At 48.9% G+C, this 17,675-nt stretch overlaps 1 protein-coding gene across 2 annotated transcripts in view; it reads left to right on the top strand.

Moving 5' to 3' along the window:
- Window positions 1-16,797, top strand: part of XPO6 (exportin 6) — a 110,129-nt gene extending 93,332 nt beyond the window's left edge. For both annotated transcript variants that reach the window (XM_059038164.2, XM_059038163.2), the window contains exons 16-24: window positions 315-461; window positions 1,362-1,551; window positions 7,578-7,733; window positions 8,712-8,826; window positions 9,002-9,173; window positions 10,563-10,724; window positions 13,097-13,195; window positions 13,353-13,583; window positions 16,105-16,797. In XM_059038164.2, coding sequence (XP_058894147.1) covers window positions 315-461; window positions 1,362-1,551; window positions 7,578-7,733; window positions 8,712-8,826; window positions 9,002-9,173; window positions 10,563-10,724; window positions 13,097-13,195; window positions 13,353-13,583; window positions 16,105-16,206 — 1,374 coding nt within the window. In that variant the 3' untranslated portion in view covers window positions 16,207-16,797. The remainder of the gene's footprint in view (window positions 1-314; window positions 462-1,361; window positions 1,552-7,577; window positions 7,734-8,711; window positions 8,827-9,001; window positions 9,174-10,562; window positions 10,725-13,096; window positions 13,196-13,352; window positions 13,584-16,104) is intronic.
- Window positions 16,798-17,675: the final 878 nt, after the last annotated feature.

Raw genomic sequence — 17,675 nt, 5'->3', positions numbered from 1 at the left:
GAGCCATTGTAGATTCTTGAGCTGAGAAGTGACTGAGCTCAAAGATGCCAGTGACTGAGAATGGGAGGAACTGGGGGTGGGGGGTGGCGGGGGCGTGGTCCTGGCTTGAGGGCAGGAGCTATGGATGTGGCAAGGAAGAGGATGCCTTGTTGCTGGGCATCATTATAGGAAAAGTTCTTTGAGCCAGAGCCTAGGTGGTATAATTTGGCATCCAAGAACCATATTTAGCTCGTGGCTGCCTCACCAAGTTCTTCTAATACCAGTCTCACAGGAGATGTCGTGAGCTGACATATCATGTCCTCTTCCCTCTCCAGGTCCAAGACAAATTGCTGCTATCTGCATGCCATTTACTGGTCTCACTGGCCACCACTGTGCGACCCGTCTTTCTGATCAGCATCCCCGCAGTACAGAAAGTATTCAACAGAATCACCGATGCCTCTGCCCAGCGGCTGGTTGATAAGGTGAGGCCTCAGGGCTACCCTGGGGTCCCCAGAGCCATGTGGCTCAGGCTCAGGGAAGCTGAGGAAGAAGAGTCTAGCCTTTCTTTTTGCACTTAGAGCTTACAGGCTGTGCCAACATAGATGGATTTTTTATATGCATGACACCAATGCAGCCTCAGTGCTCTGTGTCATGACCTTCCTAACACAGTCAGTGTGTTGATTCACACATAAAATGTTCCTCCCAAGAGGCGTGGAGATTGTGCTTTGAGAGCTGGCAATTTGGCTGGTGTTGGGAGAGTCCGCTTTGCATTCTTTCTGGTTTAAAACAGTCTGCTTTTGTTGTTAAATGTTTGTTTTCTTAGGGTTGAGACACTCCAGACAAATATATTCTCCTAAAATCCTCCAGGAGGCTCAGGCTAGAAGTTTAAAAACAACAAAATGGGGGTGGGGTCATAGGGGAGTCAAAGGAGTTACTTAAAAGCACCTGGGATGTGAATGTGTTGCTTCTGACTTGACGCCAAGAGCACATTGACTGTAAGAGACTCTTACCAGCACTGTTCTGAGTAGCTTCTCGGAGGGTGTCAGAAGCCGGCAGCTGAGGGACAGGTTGGATTCAGTGTCTGTGACTTCTCTCTCTGTAATGCTTCAAGTACTGAATTAGAGGGGAAGTGCCAGCACTAAGAGTGATTGTTGAGGCTGGCCCTGAGATGGGCTAGACCCAGATTTGGTGTTTTTGCCTCAGTTTCTCTTTTCTCCCTGGATTATCTGAGTTGGACCAAAGTCCCAGGCCCAGGTTATAGAAAGGAGCCTGAGGCCTGAGCTCACTGTGTACAGTAGGTACTGAAGGTTGTGTCAGGCACAGCCCCTCTGCTGCCCACGTTGCTCGTAAACTTCTGACGGACGCCTTGGGGTCTCTTCCAGGCTCAGGTGTTGGTGTGCCGAGCCCTCTCTAATATCCTGCTGCTTCCATGGCCAAACCTCCCAGACAATGAGCAGCAGTGGCCTGTGCGCTCCATCAACCACGCCAGCCTCATCTCTGCGCTCTCCCGGGATTATCACAACCTGAAGCCCAGTGCCGTCGCCCCGCAGAGGAAGATGCCCCTGGATGACAGTAAGTGGCCCCTAGGCAGGGGCAGCCTGGGGAGATAGGTAGGGCAGGCATCATTCTTCCTCTGTGGCAGATGGGATTTGCATCTGGGCTCATGGGTGAATTCATCTGTTCACAGTCACGCAGCTGCTAAGCAGCAGAGTCGGACTCGGGGGTTGAATCCTGCTCACCTGTGGAATTCAGTGAACACATCAGATGAACCTATTTCCCAAATGCAGGTTGCCCCCGTCTCTTATTTAAAATGTCCAAAATAAGGAAAACATCCATTTCAAGGCACTATTTGATGATGCCTTCAGTGGGTAAACATCCTACAGTGATTCTTTTTTTTTTTTTTTTTTTTTTTCTACAGTGATTCTTGATCCATTTCAGATACTTGTATAAGCAATCAAAGCAGTTCACTTATACACACTGGGAAACATGAAACTATCTTTTGAAACTGTTTCTAACCTTTCTCCAAACATATTTAAAAGGCTTTGAAAGAGCTTGGTATCTTCAAGTTTGATTGTTTATATTAAAGGAGGAGGAAAAAAAAGAATCAAGAGAACTCAGTAGTTCAAGTAGAAGGCATCAGCTTTCTCTGAAAAATCTTCCTGAAATAACAAATATTAAAGAAATTTTTTGAAAATACAGTCTGTTTTCACAGAAAGAAAATATTAGAACATTGCTGATGTCAACAAAAATGCTTTGTGAAATGTTCGTCATATGTACTCAACATTTTTTTTTAAAAAGCATTACTTTTATAATTAGAAATATTAACATATGCTAATTGTACAAAAATACTAGAATGGTATACAGATGGAAAAAGAAACTCTTAAATCTCACCATTTTTAGTATTTTAGAAAGTAACCTTTTTAACCGTCTTACTGTTATCAACCTTAGTAATAATATACCGTAATAGCCAATTATTTTACCAGCAAAAGTGAGTTTATTTGGGAATAGCCAGAGGAATTGCAATTCTCAGGATATGAGGACTATGGCAGACCATAGGCAAATCCAAAGAACTAGGAAGGGGAACTTGCTTTTATAGGGTAAAAGCGGGAGTTGCTAGGGGCTGTAATAACCAGAATCCATTGGAGTAACCTGGGAGTCCAAAGTATAAAGACTTCTCACTGGTTAGGCTGCTACAGTCTGTGATTGGCTGGACTGTCTTCAAGTGGGAGAATAATTTTCTTCTCCTGCGGGGTAAGTAGGCAGCACCTTCCTATTTGGAGTAATTGACAATAATACATGGTGGGGCATGATAGCTCCCCCTGCAGACCTGTCCTGACTCCTGGTCTAGCTAAGGTTTAATTCCTCATTGTCTTCCCTTTTCTATTTGTAAGACTATTTTATAGTTATATAGCTGCATAAGAATGGCTGGCTTAATGAGGGCATCCTGTGTGCCAGGCTCTTGCCTTGGCGATCTTACATCCTCATCAAATCTCTGGCTGTGCCAACATCAACCTTCAAAGTCTGGTATTTATCTGATCCTCATTCTAAGTGTTTTACATTCAGTAATTAATCTAATTCTAGTATCAGCTTTATGAGTTAGGTACTGTTAATTATCCTGATTTTATCCATGAGGAAACTAAGGTATGTGAAGATCGAGTAACCTGCCTCTGGGTTCCATACAGCTATTGTGGAATCATGTTTTATAAAGCTTAATGGTCTTTTCTCACTTTATCTTGCATGTACTTATATCAGGTAGCATAAGCTAGGTTATGCTATGTGGTACCAAACCACCCCCAAAGCTTAGGGGCTTAATGCAGGGAAAACATCTATTTTCTTGTTCTTACTGTGTGTCCAGCTTGCGTCAGGGGTTTGGGGAGGTTGTTCTTATTCTAGTCACTTGGGGACCCAGGCTGATGATGGCTCGGTTGTAGTCTGTGCTTACGTTGGGAAAGGAACACGGCGAATTGTGCAGTGGTTCTTAAAGCTCTTGCCTAGAAGTGATACTTGTCATTTCCACTCCCATTTCACTGGACAGAGTGAATGGTTATAGGGCCAGGGCTTAACTTCAGAGGAAGTGGGAAGTGTGATTGCCACCATGTGAGGAACTATTTGCTGAATAGCATAATGATTTCCACAGTAAACATAATGAAAAACATAGTTAAAATTTGTTGATTGTGTACTCTGTTCCCAGCCCAGTGACTGGGCTGGGAACTTTATATTACATTAGTTCCTCTAGCTTTCCCTATAGCCCTTTGAGCTGTGTCTTATTATCCTCATTCTACAAGTGGTGAAATGAAGGCTGGAAAGTTTTTCCTATCTCAACTTTACACTTTGAAAAATTTCCAAACCTACAGAATTGTTAAAAAATTAAGTAAACGAGGGACTTCCTTGGTGGCACAGTGGTTAAGAATCCACCTGCCAATGCAGGGGACAGGGGTTCGAGCCCTGGTCTGGGAAGATCCCACATGCCACAGAGCAACTAAGCCCGTGTGCCACAACTACTGAGCCTGTGCTCTAGACCCTGCGAGCCACAACTACTGAGCTTGCGTGCTGCAACTACTGAAGCCCGCGCGCCTAGAGCCCGTGCTCCGCAACAAGAGAAGCCACCACAATGAGAAGCTCACGCGTTGTAACAAAGAGTAGCTCCCGCTTGCTGCAACTAGAGAAAAAGCCCATGTGCATCAACGAAGACACAAAGCAGCCAAGAAAATACATGGTAGTAAAACAGAATTAAACCCCCATTCCAACTAAAACAACATTGTAAATCAACTATATTTCAATAAAAAAATTTTTTAAAAAGATTAAATGAGAAACTGATATCTTTCACCAGGATTCACCAGTTGTTAATATTTTGCCACATTTGTGTTCTCCCCAACTTCACACATACTTTTTCTTTTTAGCTGAGCCATTTAAAGGAAGTTGGTGACATCACCATTTTATCCCTGAGTACTTAACCTGTATCTTTGAGAACAAGATATTCTCTTATATAACCAGCACACCATTAACACAGCCAACCAAGCTGTGGAACATTGTTACAATAATGTTGTTTAATAATATAGACCACATTTAAATTTTCCCTAGTTGTTATCAAACTGTCCTTTTTTGCTTTTTAAAAAAGGATACCTTCGGGCTTTCCTGATGATGCAGTGGTTGAAAGTCCGCCTGCCAATGCAGGGGACACGGGTTCATGCCCTGGTCCGGGAAGATCCCACATGCCGCGGAGCGGCTGGGCCCGTGAGCCATGGCCGCTGAGCCTGCGCATCTGGAGCCTGTGCTCCTCAACGGGAGAGGCCACAACAGTGAGAGTACCACACACACACACAAGGATACCTTCAAGGATCATGAATTACATTTGATTGTCACATCTCTTTAGTTTCTTAATAAAGAAAAATATTCCTAGTCTTTGTCATGACATTGACATTTTTAAAGCTTCCAGACCTGTTTTCTTGTAGAAAGTCCCGTAATCTTATTCTGTCTGGTTGTTTCCAGCAGTTTTTGGCAGGAATAGCACCCAGGTAGTGACGTGTACTCCCACTGCATCGCTTCTGTTTATTGGCGATGCTCAGTGTGATCACCAACTTCAGGGAGTGTCTGCCAGTCTCTCCACAATAAAGGTATCCCGTACCCCCTACCCCCCACCCCAGGCCTGGCAGTGTACGTTGCTCTGGATCACAGGGAAAGTGGTGGCGTCAGGAGTGTGATTTAGGTCTGACTGGCTCCAGATCCGTTGCTCTTCACCAGATTGCCCCTTTCTTCTGCTGCTTCTTTTTTTTTTTTTTTTTTTTTTTTTTGGCGGTACGCGGGCCTCTCACTGTTGTGGCCTCTCCTGTCGCAGAGCACAGGCCCCGGACGCGCAGGCTCAGCGGCCATGGCTCACGGGCCCCAACGCTCCGCGGCATGTGGGATCCTCCCGGACCGGGGCACGAACCCGTGTCCCCTGCATCGGCAGGCGGACTCTCAACCACTGCGCCACCAGGGAAGCCCTTGCTGCTGCTTTTTTATTAAAAAAATAATAATAATAATTAATTTGTTTGTTTATTTATTTATTTATTTTTGGCTGTGTTGAGTCTTGGTTGCTGTGTGTGGGCTTTCTCTAGTTGTGGCGAGCGGGGGCTACTCTTCATTGTGGCGCGCAGGCTTTTCATTGCAGTGGCTTCTCTTGTTGCGGAGCATGGGCTCTAGGTGTGTGGGCTTCCATAGTTGTGGCACGCGGGCTCAGTAGTTGTGGCTCATGAGCTGTATGGCACAGGCTCAGTAGTTGTGGCACACGGGCTTAGTTGCTCCGTGGCATGTGCGATCTTCCTGGACCAGGGCTTGAACCCCAGTCCCTTGCATTGACAGGTGGATTCTTATCCACTGTGCCACCAGGGGAAGCCCCCCCACCTTTTAAAAAATTATTATTAATTACCCTTTCTTCTTGAAAAGCAGTGTTTTTAATGGCTTTATAACATCCTATCCTGTGGAAGTACCAATTTATGTATTTCCTATTTTTGCATATTTAATCCATTTTCCTATTATTGCATATTTAATTGTGCTTTTAGTTTTCCACTTGCACATTTTTGTGAATAAATCTTGGTTCTTGTTTAAATACACTCACATCAGAGGTCAGATTTTGGTCTCTTGACTCTGTTTGCCTTCCCTGTGCCTTGTGTGTTCTTGGGGAAGTGTCTGCCAGATGCAGTTTTCTGGCTCAGTGAGCATCTGTGTGCTGGTAGTGTTGTGAGTGAATGGCTTCTTCAGGAGCTCAGTTTCTAGCATCCCTGTGACCAGCCTTGAGTGGACCAGGCCTGTTGCAAGCCATTGTCTTCTTTCATGCCCAGTTCTATGAGTGAGGTGTTGTCATCTCTCCATGTTTTCAGATGAGGAAACTGAGATTCAGAATAAGCAGAGTCAGGAGTCCAACCTGGTCCCATGCACCTCTAAAGCCTGGATTCTTTCTGCTGTCCCCTTCCCTGGAATCTGCTGCAGCCCTCACAGAGGTTGGTGGGCTCTGGGGGTCAGGGCCACCCGGAGAGCCCTAGCAGGTAGAGGCTGGCTCTCAGCCCAGCTCTGGTTCCTCCTCTGGAGCTCCACCATGGTCGAGTCTGTCAAGCTCAGGCTGAGTGCTGTGGGGCTTCTTGAGGCAGCCGGTGGGAAGAGAAACCCCACAGGTGCTGGGGAATGGTGACAGCTTCCCTGTGCTGGATCTCCTGATATGTCAGGTGCTTTGCAAGAATCATTCTGAACCTTGTCTCTAATCCTCACAGCAACCCTGCAAAGGTGGGGGCTAGTGGCCAACCCTGGTGTACCGATGAGGATCTTGCCCCCATGTGTAGCTGTGTTGACCACGTGAAATTCACATACAGGCCCCTCTGACCCAGGCCCTTGCTCTGTCCTCTGAGATCCTGCCTGTTTGCTAGCCACTGCCTCTGTTTCCCCTGTGTGCTGTACGGAGTCATCAGTGAGCTCTTACATCAGGGGATTGCTAGAAGTATTTATTGTCAGTAACATGTAATACAATATATATTACAATATAATATAATGCAACATAATAACAATAATTATATATATTTTTTCAGGCCCTCAGGCCCAATAGACCAAGGATTGATCAGGCGGTTGATTCCTTAACACAGCAGCAGTAGCTGTGCATGGCAGGTGGTTGTGTGGATTAACGGGCTGGAGCCATGTCTGGAGTTGAAGGAGGGTGTTTGATCTGCATGTGTCCCTTCTTGCCTGTGGTGATTACCTTGTGACACTTAACATTCTCACTGGTCTATTCACCATCTTACAGTCTTGATTAAGTCCAAGACACCTAACCTGAGGGACATTTCATCTTCTCTCTGGACATGTTTCAGGTGGATAGAGGCAGAATAGAGGCAAAAAACTGAGCAGGCTGTCTGGCAGGCAACTGGAGTCCTGACAGTAAAAAGGGAACAGAAAAAGGAAGAAAAGGATGTAGAAAGAGAGATACAGAGAGAGATTGATAACTCAGTCAGGAGAGACTTCTGTGTGATTGTCCTCTGAATAACTTTGCAGGTTTCTTCCCCTTCCCTGTGTTCCCTCTTACCCTGCTTTATCCTCAGACAAGTCATAACAGGCAACTTAATCTTGGTTTGCAGCCAAAGTGATTATCCACCAGACACTTAGTGTCTTAGAAGATATCGTGGAGAATATCTCTGGGGAATCCACCAAGTCCCGACAGATCTGCTACCAGTCCCTGCAGGAATCCGTTCAGGTCTCCCTGGCCCTCTTTCCAGCTTTTATCCATCAGTCAGGTAGGAGCTGGCCGCAGGCCTCACTGCTGGATGGTGCTGACTAGGACCAGAGTAACTGCTTAGCTCTGCAGGGCAGGCCAAGTCAGTCGGTGGGGTCGGCCTAGATGGTGAAGGTGGAGGGCGGTGATGTCGTGTGTCACTGAGTCACTTGGGAACATGAATGGATGGGAGTAAGAGGGGCATTGCAGCGGGACAGAGAACTTTTCTGATAGTTCCACTTGTTTACTTAGATGGCAAGGTGGATTTTGCTGAGATGCTTCACCTCTGCACACTGTCACTGTCACTCAGAGAGGCTCTCTCTGGGTCTCTGGAGGTACTCGCCTGGCTCTCATGACCACTTACAGTGGTCTTGTCAGTCTTATGAGAGAAATATCCAGGGCTTCTCAGTCAGCAGATGTTCACCGATTGCCCCTGAGTGTGTGCGGTTCAAGCCAGAACGTACTGTACAAGATGATTGTTTAGATCTGGAAGTGGAGCCACACTAAATGTAACCAATATTTTCTGCAGTTAATCTATTTAATAGCCCAGGGCCGTGCAATCTGAGTACACCCTCACTGACCACTTTCAGTCACTTGACCCTGGACCCAACTGCAGATTATCAGCCATAGAGAAGTGGCTGAAGCCCTCAGGGGCTGACCCAGTTCAGTAGTTTGCATCAGCGAGTACAGAAAAACCCACCTGCAGTGAGAATTCTGCGTGGCACTGGGTGCTGGGCAGTGAGGGTGGCTTCGAGATGACCTTCTTTTCCTATCGTGAGCCATCAGGCAGAGTTCTCTGTACCAGAGCTGTTTTCTCAGCACATCCTTAATCATTTCCCACTGTCCGTCATTGGCTGTGCATCGTGTTGGAAATTTCTTCCAGCAGGAAGCCTTAGAGAGAAAAGATAGTGCAGATTGCAGAAGGAAGTGCATCAAGCCAAGGGCTTCTGTTTATCCCTGTGTACGTGCTTCTGATCATTTGCTTTGTCCTTTTATTTAGATGTGACTGATGAGATGCTGAGTTTCTTCCTCACTCTGTTTCGAGGCCTTAGAGTACAGATGGGCGTGCCTTTCACTGAGCAGATCATACAGACTTTCCTCAATATGTTTACCAGGTAACCACAGACCCGCTGTGTCCAAGATTTTCAGACTCCACATGAGAAGTGGTGCGACCTGGCTACAAAGTGTGGGACTTTTTGCTCCTTTCCTTCACTTGCCACAAGTGTTGGTTTTCATACTGCTCCCCAGAGAAACGTTTTCTTGGCTACTTTGTGCTTTCTCTGTCTGCAGAGAACAGTTGGCCGAGAGCATCCTCCACGAAGGCAGTACTGGCTGCCGGGTGGTTGAGAAGTTCCTGAAGATCCTGCAGGTGGTGGTCCAGGAGCCTGGCCAGGTGTTCAAGCCCTTCCTCCCCAGCATCATCTCCCTGTGCATGGAGCAGGTGTATCCCATCATTGCCGAGGTATGAAGGGCTGGGGTGGTCCCCTGTGCTGCCTCCTGCCTGAGATGGGGGAGGGAATGAAATATTGAGGAAAATGTGTTGTGTTTTAAAGCTAATTTGTTAGTTATTTTATTTTTCTTATAAAATAGTTTTTTTTCTGAGAAAGAATGCCATTAGCTTGGTATGGTTTTTAAATATTGGTTGAGTTAATTAGAACTAATGTAGTGTAAGCATAACAGGTTAATTGTCACAAGGTTGGTTGGTAGGTAAGATCAGTGTCCCATGGCAAACAATTTAGAACTTTAGGTGAATATATGGTTTTCTCCAGCAAACATAACAAATGTTGTAGTAATAACACTTCATAACACTTTCCTATTAAGAACTTTCATGATCTCAAGGATACAAAACAAGTTCTTAGAACCATTCAGAGCTTTCATCATTAGAAAGTTCTTTGTCCTTCTTAGAAAACAGCCACTCAGCACGACAAAATTCAGAATAAATATATATTTAACTTAAGTTTTCTGTAATAGTTACGTAAATAAGGGCTAACCTTCCTAACTGCCCAAACTAAGGCTTAAGTAAGTCCGGTTGCTTTGCATCATTAAATACACCTGTGCCCTCTGAGGATCCCTGCCATGGAAGTTGGTGCCCCCTGGTCTTAATTTAACATTAATCAAAGCTGAATTAAATAGATCTGGGCCTTATAATTTTTAATTCTGCTGAGACCGTGGAATAATGTGAACTGTCATGCTCTTCAGTGACTTGGAGATTTTTGGATAAATGTGAAAATTATTGCTGAGCCTGCCTCCCTCACCCTCTCCTCTTGCCAGTGAGAAAGGAGACTGGCTGGGAGAGCACTTAGCGCCACACAGTGCCTCCCCCGAGGTGCTTCCACCCGGAGGCCCTCTAACGCTGCTGGTGGTGGTTTCTCAGTGCTCTTTAAACTCCTTTTCTATAGAGGGCAGAACCTCTTTCAAGCCTTATTTGTCTTTATCCTCAGAGGTTGCATAAGACCAACAGGTTAGCTGGGACAGCTTTTTTTTTTATACTGGCAAAGGAACAGCACCACCAAGAAAATGTGACAGATCAGATCAGCTGCTTGCTCAGCAGGAAATCCATATTCCTAATTGTTTTCCATTTAGTAGCCTTTTTTTCTTAGCTTAAAAAGCTGAGTGTTTCCATCAGAAAAAGGGCCCCTTAGCACCGACCCAGGCATTCTGTGTCTCAACTGTGGCCATGTCTCTGTCGAAGAACTCCTCGTTTGAACTGCTGGCCCACAGGGGGCTTGACAGGACGAGAGTGAGGGTGGAAAGCCAACACGCTGCTGGCTGTTAGGAGGCATCACTCAGATGCCTGGGCCCAGGCTGTGAGTGGCTCCCTGAAGGTTTGAGGGTCTGTGTGTCTCCACAGCGCCCCTCCCCTGATGTGAAGGCTGAGCTGTTTGAGCTCCTTTTCCGGACGCTCCATCACAACTGGAGATACTTCTTCAAGTCCACCATCCTGGCCAGTGTCCAGAGGGGGATTGCTGAGGAGCAGATGGAGAATGAGCCTCAGTTCAGTGCCATCATGCAGGTAATGTGGCAGAGCTGGTGAGGCTGCCTTGTGATCCAGCAACAGACAGGCATCATTCTGGATACCACCTGGGTCCACTAGCCGACTGTCCCTTGCTTTGCTTCTGTGACATATGGTCCCACTGCCTCTAACATGGCCACTGCAGCAGGCGCCACACAGTGGCACTTTGAAGCCTCATGGTCTTGGGTCTGAAGCTCAGCTCTACCTCTTAGTACCTCTTTAGTTAGTTAACTTCTTGGAGCCTCAGTCTCTCCATCTGTGAAGTAGGGATGATAGTGCCTATTTCGTGGGTTTGTTGTGGGGTTAAATGAGAGTGTACACAGCGTTCCTGGCACCCAGGATGCTGGATACGTCTCGGTTCCCTCTGCCTTATAGCAGAGTTGCCCCACGTGTGAGGAGGCTGCCCACGTCAGGACCACCTGGGGCCCTCCTTACCTGCAGCACTGTGTTAGTTGATCTGCATTTTTGAGAGGTAATTCTGTCTTGTACCGTGTTGGGAGAAGCACTGCCCTGTGATTGCCTCCCTTTCTGATCAAGTGCGACTGTTAAACCCTAGAGAGAGAGCTCTGGGGGCTGAGCACACACCACTGTAGGAGACGGGCGGCCTCCCCGTGCCAGGGTGGTCGACTGCTCAGGGACTGCTTTCAGGCTCACTCCTTGTTCTGCAGTCAGTCGTACAACTTTTTTATTCTAAGCCTTGGCTGAAGTAGAGAGTTATTTTTATTTTTTGGTTTTTCAGTGCTAGCTTTTCGTCAGGGGAAACCAGCGGATTCTACGTTTTTCCGTTCACCTTCCTCCCATCGTGCGTGCACACACACGCTCACGCGCTCTCCCTGTGTGAAGAGCGGATGTCGCACCCCTGGTCTTTGCAGTTATTTTCATGCACTTCCATCTCTGACACCCTATCACGGGCCTGGATTTGGAGTATTCAAGTGCCTTCTCTCCTTCCCCTCCTGTCTCCCTCTTCAACTCTGTCCTTGCTTTCAAGACTCTTTTGATGGCTGGTCCTCCACTCAGGGCTGGTAAAAGCCACTTTGGAAAACAGCTTCACAGTTTGGCAGTTTCTTATAAAGTTAAACATGTAATTACTATGTGATCTAACAATCCCACCTCTAAATATTTTACCTAAGATAAATGAAAACATATATTCCCCCAACGTGTACACATATAGCAGCTTTTTTCATAATTGCCAAAAGCTGGAAACAATTCAAATATCCATCAGCCAGTGGCTTGATAAACAGACTGTGGCACCTGCTCCTCAGCAAGTAAAAAGGAACCTGTTCTCATTCACACAACACAGTGGCCTCCCAATACATTCCACCAGGTGCAAGAGTCCGGCTCCAAAGGGCTATATACTGCTGATTCCATTCCATCGTATGACACATGTTCTGGAAAAGGCAAACCTAGGGGAATAGAGAGTGAGCAGTGGTTGCCTAAGGGTAAGGGGAGAGGACTGACCACAAAGGGGGCATGAGGGAACTTTTTGGGAGAAGGAAATGTCCTGTTCTGATCGTTGGGGTGGTTAGATGACTCTGTGTGTTGGTGAGAATTACACAATGGTGAATCTCAAAAGGGAGAATTTCACTCTGTGTTACACTTCAATAAACCCGACTTTAAAAACTAAATAGAACAATTGCGCATCATGGAGATTTTATCACTACAGCAGGGGTTATAAAGACCCCCTTCTCATAGTTTAGGAGCCCAGGGAGAGAATGACGAGGCCATCACCGGCTTATTCTGGGGAGTGTCCTGCCCACCACTGGGTTTGCATTTCATTGGCTTACCCCACTCCTCCTCAGTCACTTTCTGTGGGAGCAGGGCTCTTTGTGTTTGGGGTGGGGGGTGAACTGGAAACTTCCACAGCCCAGAAACTGCAAAGCAGTTTAAAAATTTGCTATTGCTTAACCCCAAGGCAGAAGCAGCCAGTTGTGAAGGAGCCTTCAAGGATTTGTGGTTTATAAGACCTGGGATGCCAAGGAGAGGGTGGCTTACGGGCGAGTGGTTGGCTTGAGGTGGGGAGGGCAGCCTCTGGTATCTGCTAAGATGGCTGAGGTACTTGCCTAGAGGTGTTAGCTGCTTCCTTCAAAGACAGATAGATCCTGTGAAGGTGTGGAGGTTTATTGCAAAAGGTGCATGATGAGACCAAATAAGTGAGGCCCAGTGGGGAGGACTTGGGAGCTCAGACTACACAGGAGCATTCCAAAGATCTGACCAGACAGGCCAGGAGAATGAGGCAGTAGGTGCCCCCGCCCTGCGTCAGCATGGGGAACCGCCGCCAAGTGTCAGTTCTTTGGGCATAGGGAGGTGCCCTAGAAGGGCTGGATCTGAGGGTGTTGAAAGTCTGCTTATAAAATGGTGGTCTTATTTCCTAGGCTTTTGGACAGTCCTTTCTCCAGCCTGACATCCACCTATTTAAACAAAATCTCTTTTACTTGGAGACTCTCAACACCAAGCAGAAGCTGTACCACAAGGTAAGTGCCCCAGCTCTCAGATGAAGGTTTCTTCATCAGAGGTGTCGTGGGCCCAGGCCGAGGCCAGCCTCCTCAGGTCAGTGGCTGCGGAGCACGACAGGAAGTAGGCAGGGAGCCCGCCTGGCCTTCGCTCACCCTGCTCTCTCTCTGTCTGCAGAAGATCTTCCGGACCACCATGCTCTTTCAGTTTGTGAACGTGCTGCTCCAGGTCCTGGTTCACAAGTCCCACGACCTCCTGCAGGAGGAGATTGGCATCGCCATTTACAACATGGCCTCTGTGGACTTCGATGGCTTTTTCGCGGCCTTCCTCCCAGAGTTCCTGACCAGCTGTGACGGTGTGGATGCCAACCAGAAAAATGTGCTGGGGCGGAATTTCAAGATGGATCGGGTGAGGAGAGAGAGGCCAGGCTAAAGGGAGGGCAGGCGTGGGCTCTCAAGCCTGGCACCTGTTCCGAGAGGAGGGGGCAGGCTGCCTCGCACGTGCTTTGTGCCCCCGGCGGCTCCACTGTAGCTTGTGCGGCTCCTGGATGACTCGGTGCCATGGCTGGATTGAGGGGAACACACTGTCCCCCACTGGTGGCCTCTGCAGCACGTATATTCTTCATCTCAGCTACTGGGCCCGGTTCTGGCCCCAGCCATCCGCCTGATTTGTCTCAGCTTCTTTGCACCCTGTTGAGCCCACCTCTGACTGGGGCCCGGCTCTTGTTTCCTCTGGGTCATGAGCCAGTACAGCGTGGACTTGCAGACAGGCCGTGAAGATTGGTGCTTGGGAGCCCAAGCACCAGGGGTTAGCGGTGGGGCCCTGGGCTCTTCCAGATGCCAGGCTCAGCGGGGCTGACCTGCTGCCAGGCCCTGGGAGGAGCCTCACAGCTCCTCCTCACATGCTCTTGCCTCCCACTGTCCACCCAGAGACGGTCAGGTGGGCTGTGCCGCCTGGGCAGCCCCTTGAGTGGGAACTGGGGTGGTGAGGTCTGTGGATGCACGTGAAGCCATCGTTGCTAGTGTATCCGGGTCCGTGGTACCCAGTCTCTCCTGTCCTGGGGCCTCCTTGCTGTCCTTCTCCTTCCAGTTTCAGCTGCTAAGTCTTGGCTGCTCGCCCGCCAAGAGGCTCTTCCTGGAACTTTTCCTATCGAATAAGTAATTTTCATCTTTCAGCCACTCACACTTGATGCAGTGACACCTTCTCTTTCTCCCACATCCTCTTGGTGGTGTTGATCCGACCGCCGTGCGAGAATAGCCTGTCCACGTTCCACTTCAGCGTCCAGGGTTGCATGTTGCTCTTACTGGAGCAAACTCTTCGTCTTCCTTGTTTGTCTTGTCTGTGATACGTGTCAGGGTAGTTCTTTCTTAGACTCAGCTCCTGTTTTCCCTTGTCTTGGAAACTTTCTCTCCCTGGCATTGATCTTGTTTTCTCCTGAGTTCGTTAAGTTCACTTCAACCAGTTGGGTATTTTGTCATCCTTATCCTGGAGGCCAAATCCTAATACTTAATGGTCAGTTTCTAATGATGCTCAGTCAACTTCTTGATTTAAAGCAGTGGTTTTCAAAGCTCTTGATAGGTATGCATCAGAGCACCTGGGGTGCTTATTAAAAATGCAGAAATATACTGCCGTGTTCTGTTCAAGACATTCGAATTTGGGGCGCCACTGATTTTAAAAATATCCCTTGGTTTGTTTTCTTGAGGATGAAATAAGTAAAGGAATCAGCGCCTTCATTCGTTCATTCATCCATCCACTGTGTATTTGAAGCTGGCTTCTTCTCCAGCCCTGTGCCAGGTGTCCAGGAGCTCTGCCTCCCTGCCTTTAAGGAGTCCTGCTGGGAAGATGGGCAACAGCGCCCTCTGTGGACCACACTGAGCCAAGCACCTTATTTGCCTCGGCTTTTTTTAGCCTTCCAACAGCCTTCTGAAGTGTAGGTCCTGTTGTTCAACCTCACTTCACAGAGGAACCCAGGCTCAGAAAGGGCAGCAGTTGGTTGGCAGTTACAGAACTTGGGATTGGTAGAGCCAGGAAACGGGATCTGGAGCTGGGGGTTCTGGCTTCAGAGCCTGCCCTCACTGTCCACAGGCAGGGTGAGCCAAGGGCCTCAGAGAGCTTGGGGCAGAGGCACTGACCTAGCCCACTGGAGCCAGGAAATAGGACATATCCGAGTGGCCTTTTTGGAAGAGGCAGGCTTTGAGCTACAGTTTGAAGAGGAGGAGCGGTTAGCCAGGTGGCCTTGGGGTTGTGGACAGGCACCGTTGGTGTTACTTTGCCTGTGGACCTGCAATCCAGCCTTCAGTAATCCCAATCCAAAGATGAAGAAGCAGACCTCAGGTGATCCTGTAGTGGTCCATGGTTGAATTTGGGCTTCCTGCTGTGAGGGGCCTTCTCTGTTTGTATTCTGTGGCCTAGCAGGTTAGGTGTCATGAGACATATGGGCCACTGTGACTCTTGATTGGCAGGGCCTGCCTGGAGCCCTGGGTGGAGAAGGGTTCTGCAGATGTGGCTCGGCCAGCCGTGGTGGAGGGGAGCCATATCAGTGCTCGGGAGCGACTCCAGTCTGGATCCCCTCCCTTCCTGACTGTGTACCCCGGGGCAGGTTTCTTAATCTGTCTGCGCTTCACTTTCTTCATCCTTCAAATGATGGTACTAACAACCTGCACCGCAGGCTGGCAGTGAGGCTTAAACAACTTCTGTCTCTGAATTGCTTGGGACAGGACCTGACACGCGGTGGGCACTAGGGCAGTATCAGCTGTTGTTCTTTTTCTCCCAGCGTGCCTTTGCTGACACTGGGGCAAGAATGAAGTTTCGCGTTTTGTCAAACGTTCTCAGAGCTCCGGACACCCTGTGGGACAGGAGTGGCTGGTGGGGTGGGGGTGATTTGGGGTGTTGGGTGGGGCTGGGCTGCAGCTGTGCCCCTGCCTTCCAGGACCTGCCCTCGTTCACCCAGAGTGTGCACAGGCTGGTCAACGACCTGCGTTACTACAGACTCTGCAATGACAGCCTGCCTCCCGGCACCGTGAAGCTCTAGGCGCGGCTGCTCACTGCCCAAGGGACATGGACTCCTGCCGCCGCCACCTGCACCGCCTCCTCCTGCTGCCATGGGTGTCTTCCAGATGGGCCTCGGCCGCTCCTTGGCTTCTCACGCCCGGAGCGGCGTCGCCTGCCCTCACCCGCCTCCACGCTCCTCTCCTGCCACCCACCTGGCGGAACTGGCTCCGGGGTGTCCTGGGGTTTGGAGCAGGCAGGGATCATGCGGCCAGGTACCGGGGAGGCAACGGGAAACCCTGTGGGGTGGTCCGTGCAGATCATGCGTGTATCAGTCACGAGGCAGAAATGTCAAGGACAGCTGTGACAGTGCCACCTTCTCACCATTCCACCTCCCCACCCCTCCCGGCCCAGCCGGCTAAGGAGAGGCATGATGTTGGAACTACTTTGGCACTTCTGTCAAGCCTCTCCCTCCCTCCCCCTCAATTGCCTTGAAGTCTCTGCTGTTTGTCAGAGATTTGCAGACCCATGGGGGGTTTTTTTGTTGTTCTTGTTTTCTCATCATTCCATTGTGATACTAAGAAACTAAGAAGCTTAATGAAAAAATAAAATGCTTATGTTGTTGTTATATAAATGCTGGTTAGGGAGCTTCTTTTCCACTCAAAACTTCCTCAAGGGCCAGCATCCAGGTGAAGGGGAGCATCCTGGCAGGGAGCAGGGCAGCAAGGGGTGAGGCCTGTGTCGGTGCCCTGGGGGAGCCCCTCCGAGGAGGACTAACTTACATCCCGTCCTCTTCTCAACAACATCTTTAACAGTGAGAAGACGCAGGGTCCCTGTTTCTCAAGTTCAGGGACGGTGGGGGACTTGGTCTGACAGTTACCCTAGTGGTGGAGGTGGGCCTGGAGTCTAGGTGGTGTCCACACCCCTGCTTCTCAAAACGTGGGCTCCCGCTCCTCCCCCTCCCAGAGAGGGAGGACCCCCTCAATGGACCAAAGTCTCACCTGAGGACAACAGGGAGGTGAAGGTCTCTTAATGGATTGTCTAATGGGGGTTGGAGAGGGGAGGGGAGGGTGTAGCCGTGTGAGGGGCAAGGAGTGGGTGGGACTCGGGGCTCGCTGTTGTGTCAGAGAGGTGAGGCCTTGACCAGCTGTTCATGTGCAGGAATGGCACTTGTCCTTGAAGTTTCTAGGATAACGGATCGGCAGCTCCTCCTGCTTTAGGTGTGATAGGGAGTGGACAGACAGGACTGGGGTTGCTTCTAATGAGGATCACCACGCCTGGCAGGAAGAGGTTTGCTCACCTGAAAGTGAGGGTAGGGGTGTTATGTGAAGGCTCATTGACAGAACTGGGGAGGGAGTTGGGGGCTGATGGCTTCTACTTCCGAGGCCTTTCTTTATAAGAATAACTTTGGTGGGAGTGGGGATGTGGGCTGGATTTGAGCTACGTGTGCGTGCGCGCATGCACACATACGTGCACACGTGGACACAGCCCCTTGCTCTGTGTCAGTCATAG

The sequence above is a fragment of the Kogia breviceps genome, chromosome 14 (genome assembly GCF_026419965.1).
Source record: "Kogia breviceps isolate mKogBre1 chromosome 14, mKogBre1 haplotype 1, whole genome shotgun sequence".
Taxonomy (NCBI): domain Eukaryota; kingdom Metazoa; phylum Chordata; class Mammalia; order Artiodactyla; family Physeteridae; genus Kogia; species Kogia breviceps.
The sequence above is the reverse complement of the archived record's forward strand: the minus strand, read 5'-3'. Positions and strand labels throughout refer to the sequence as shown.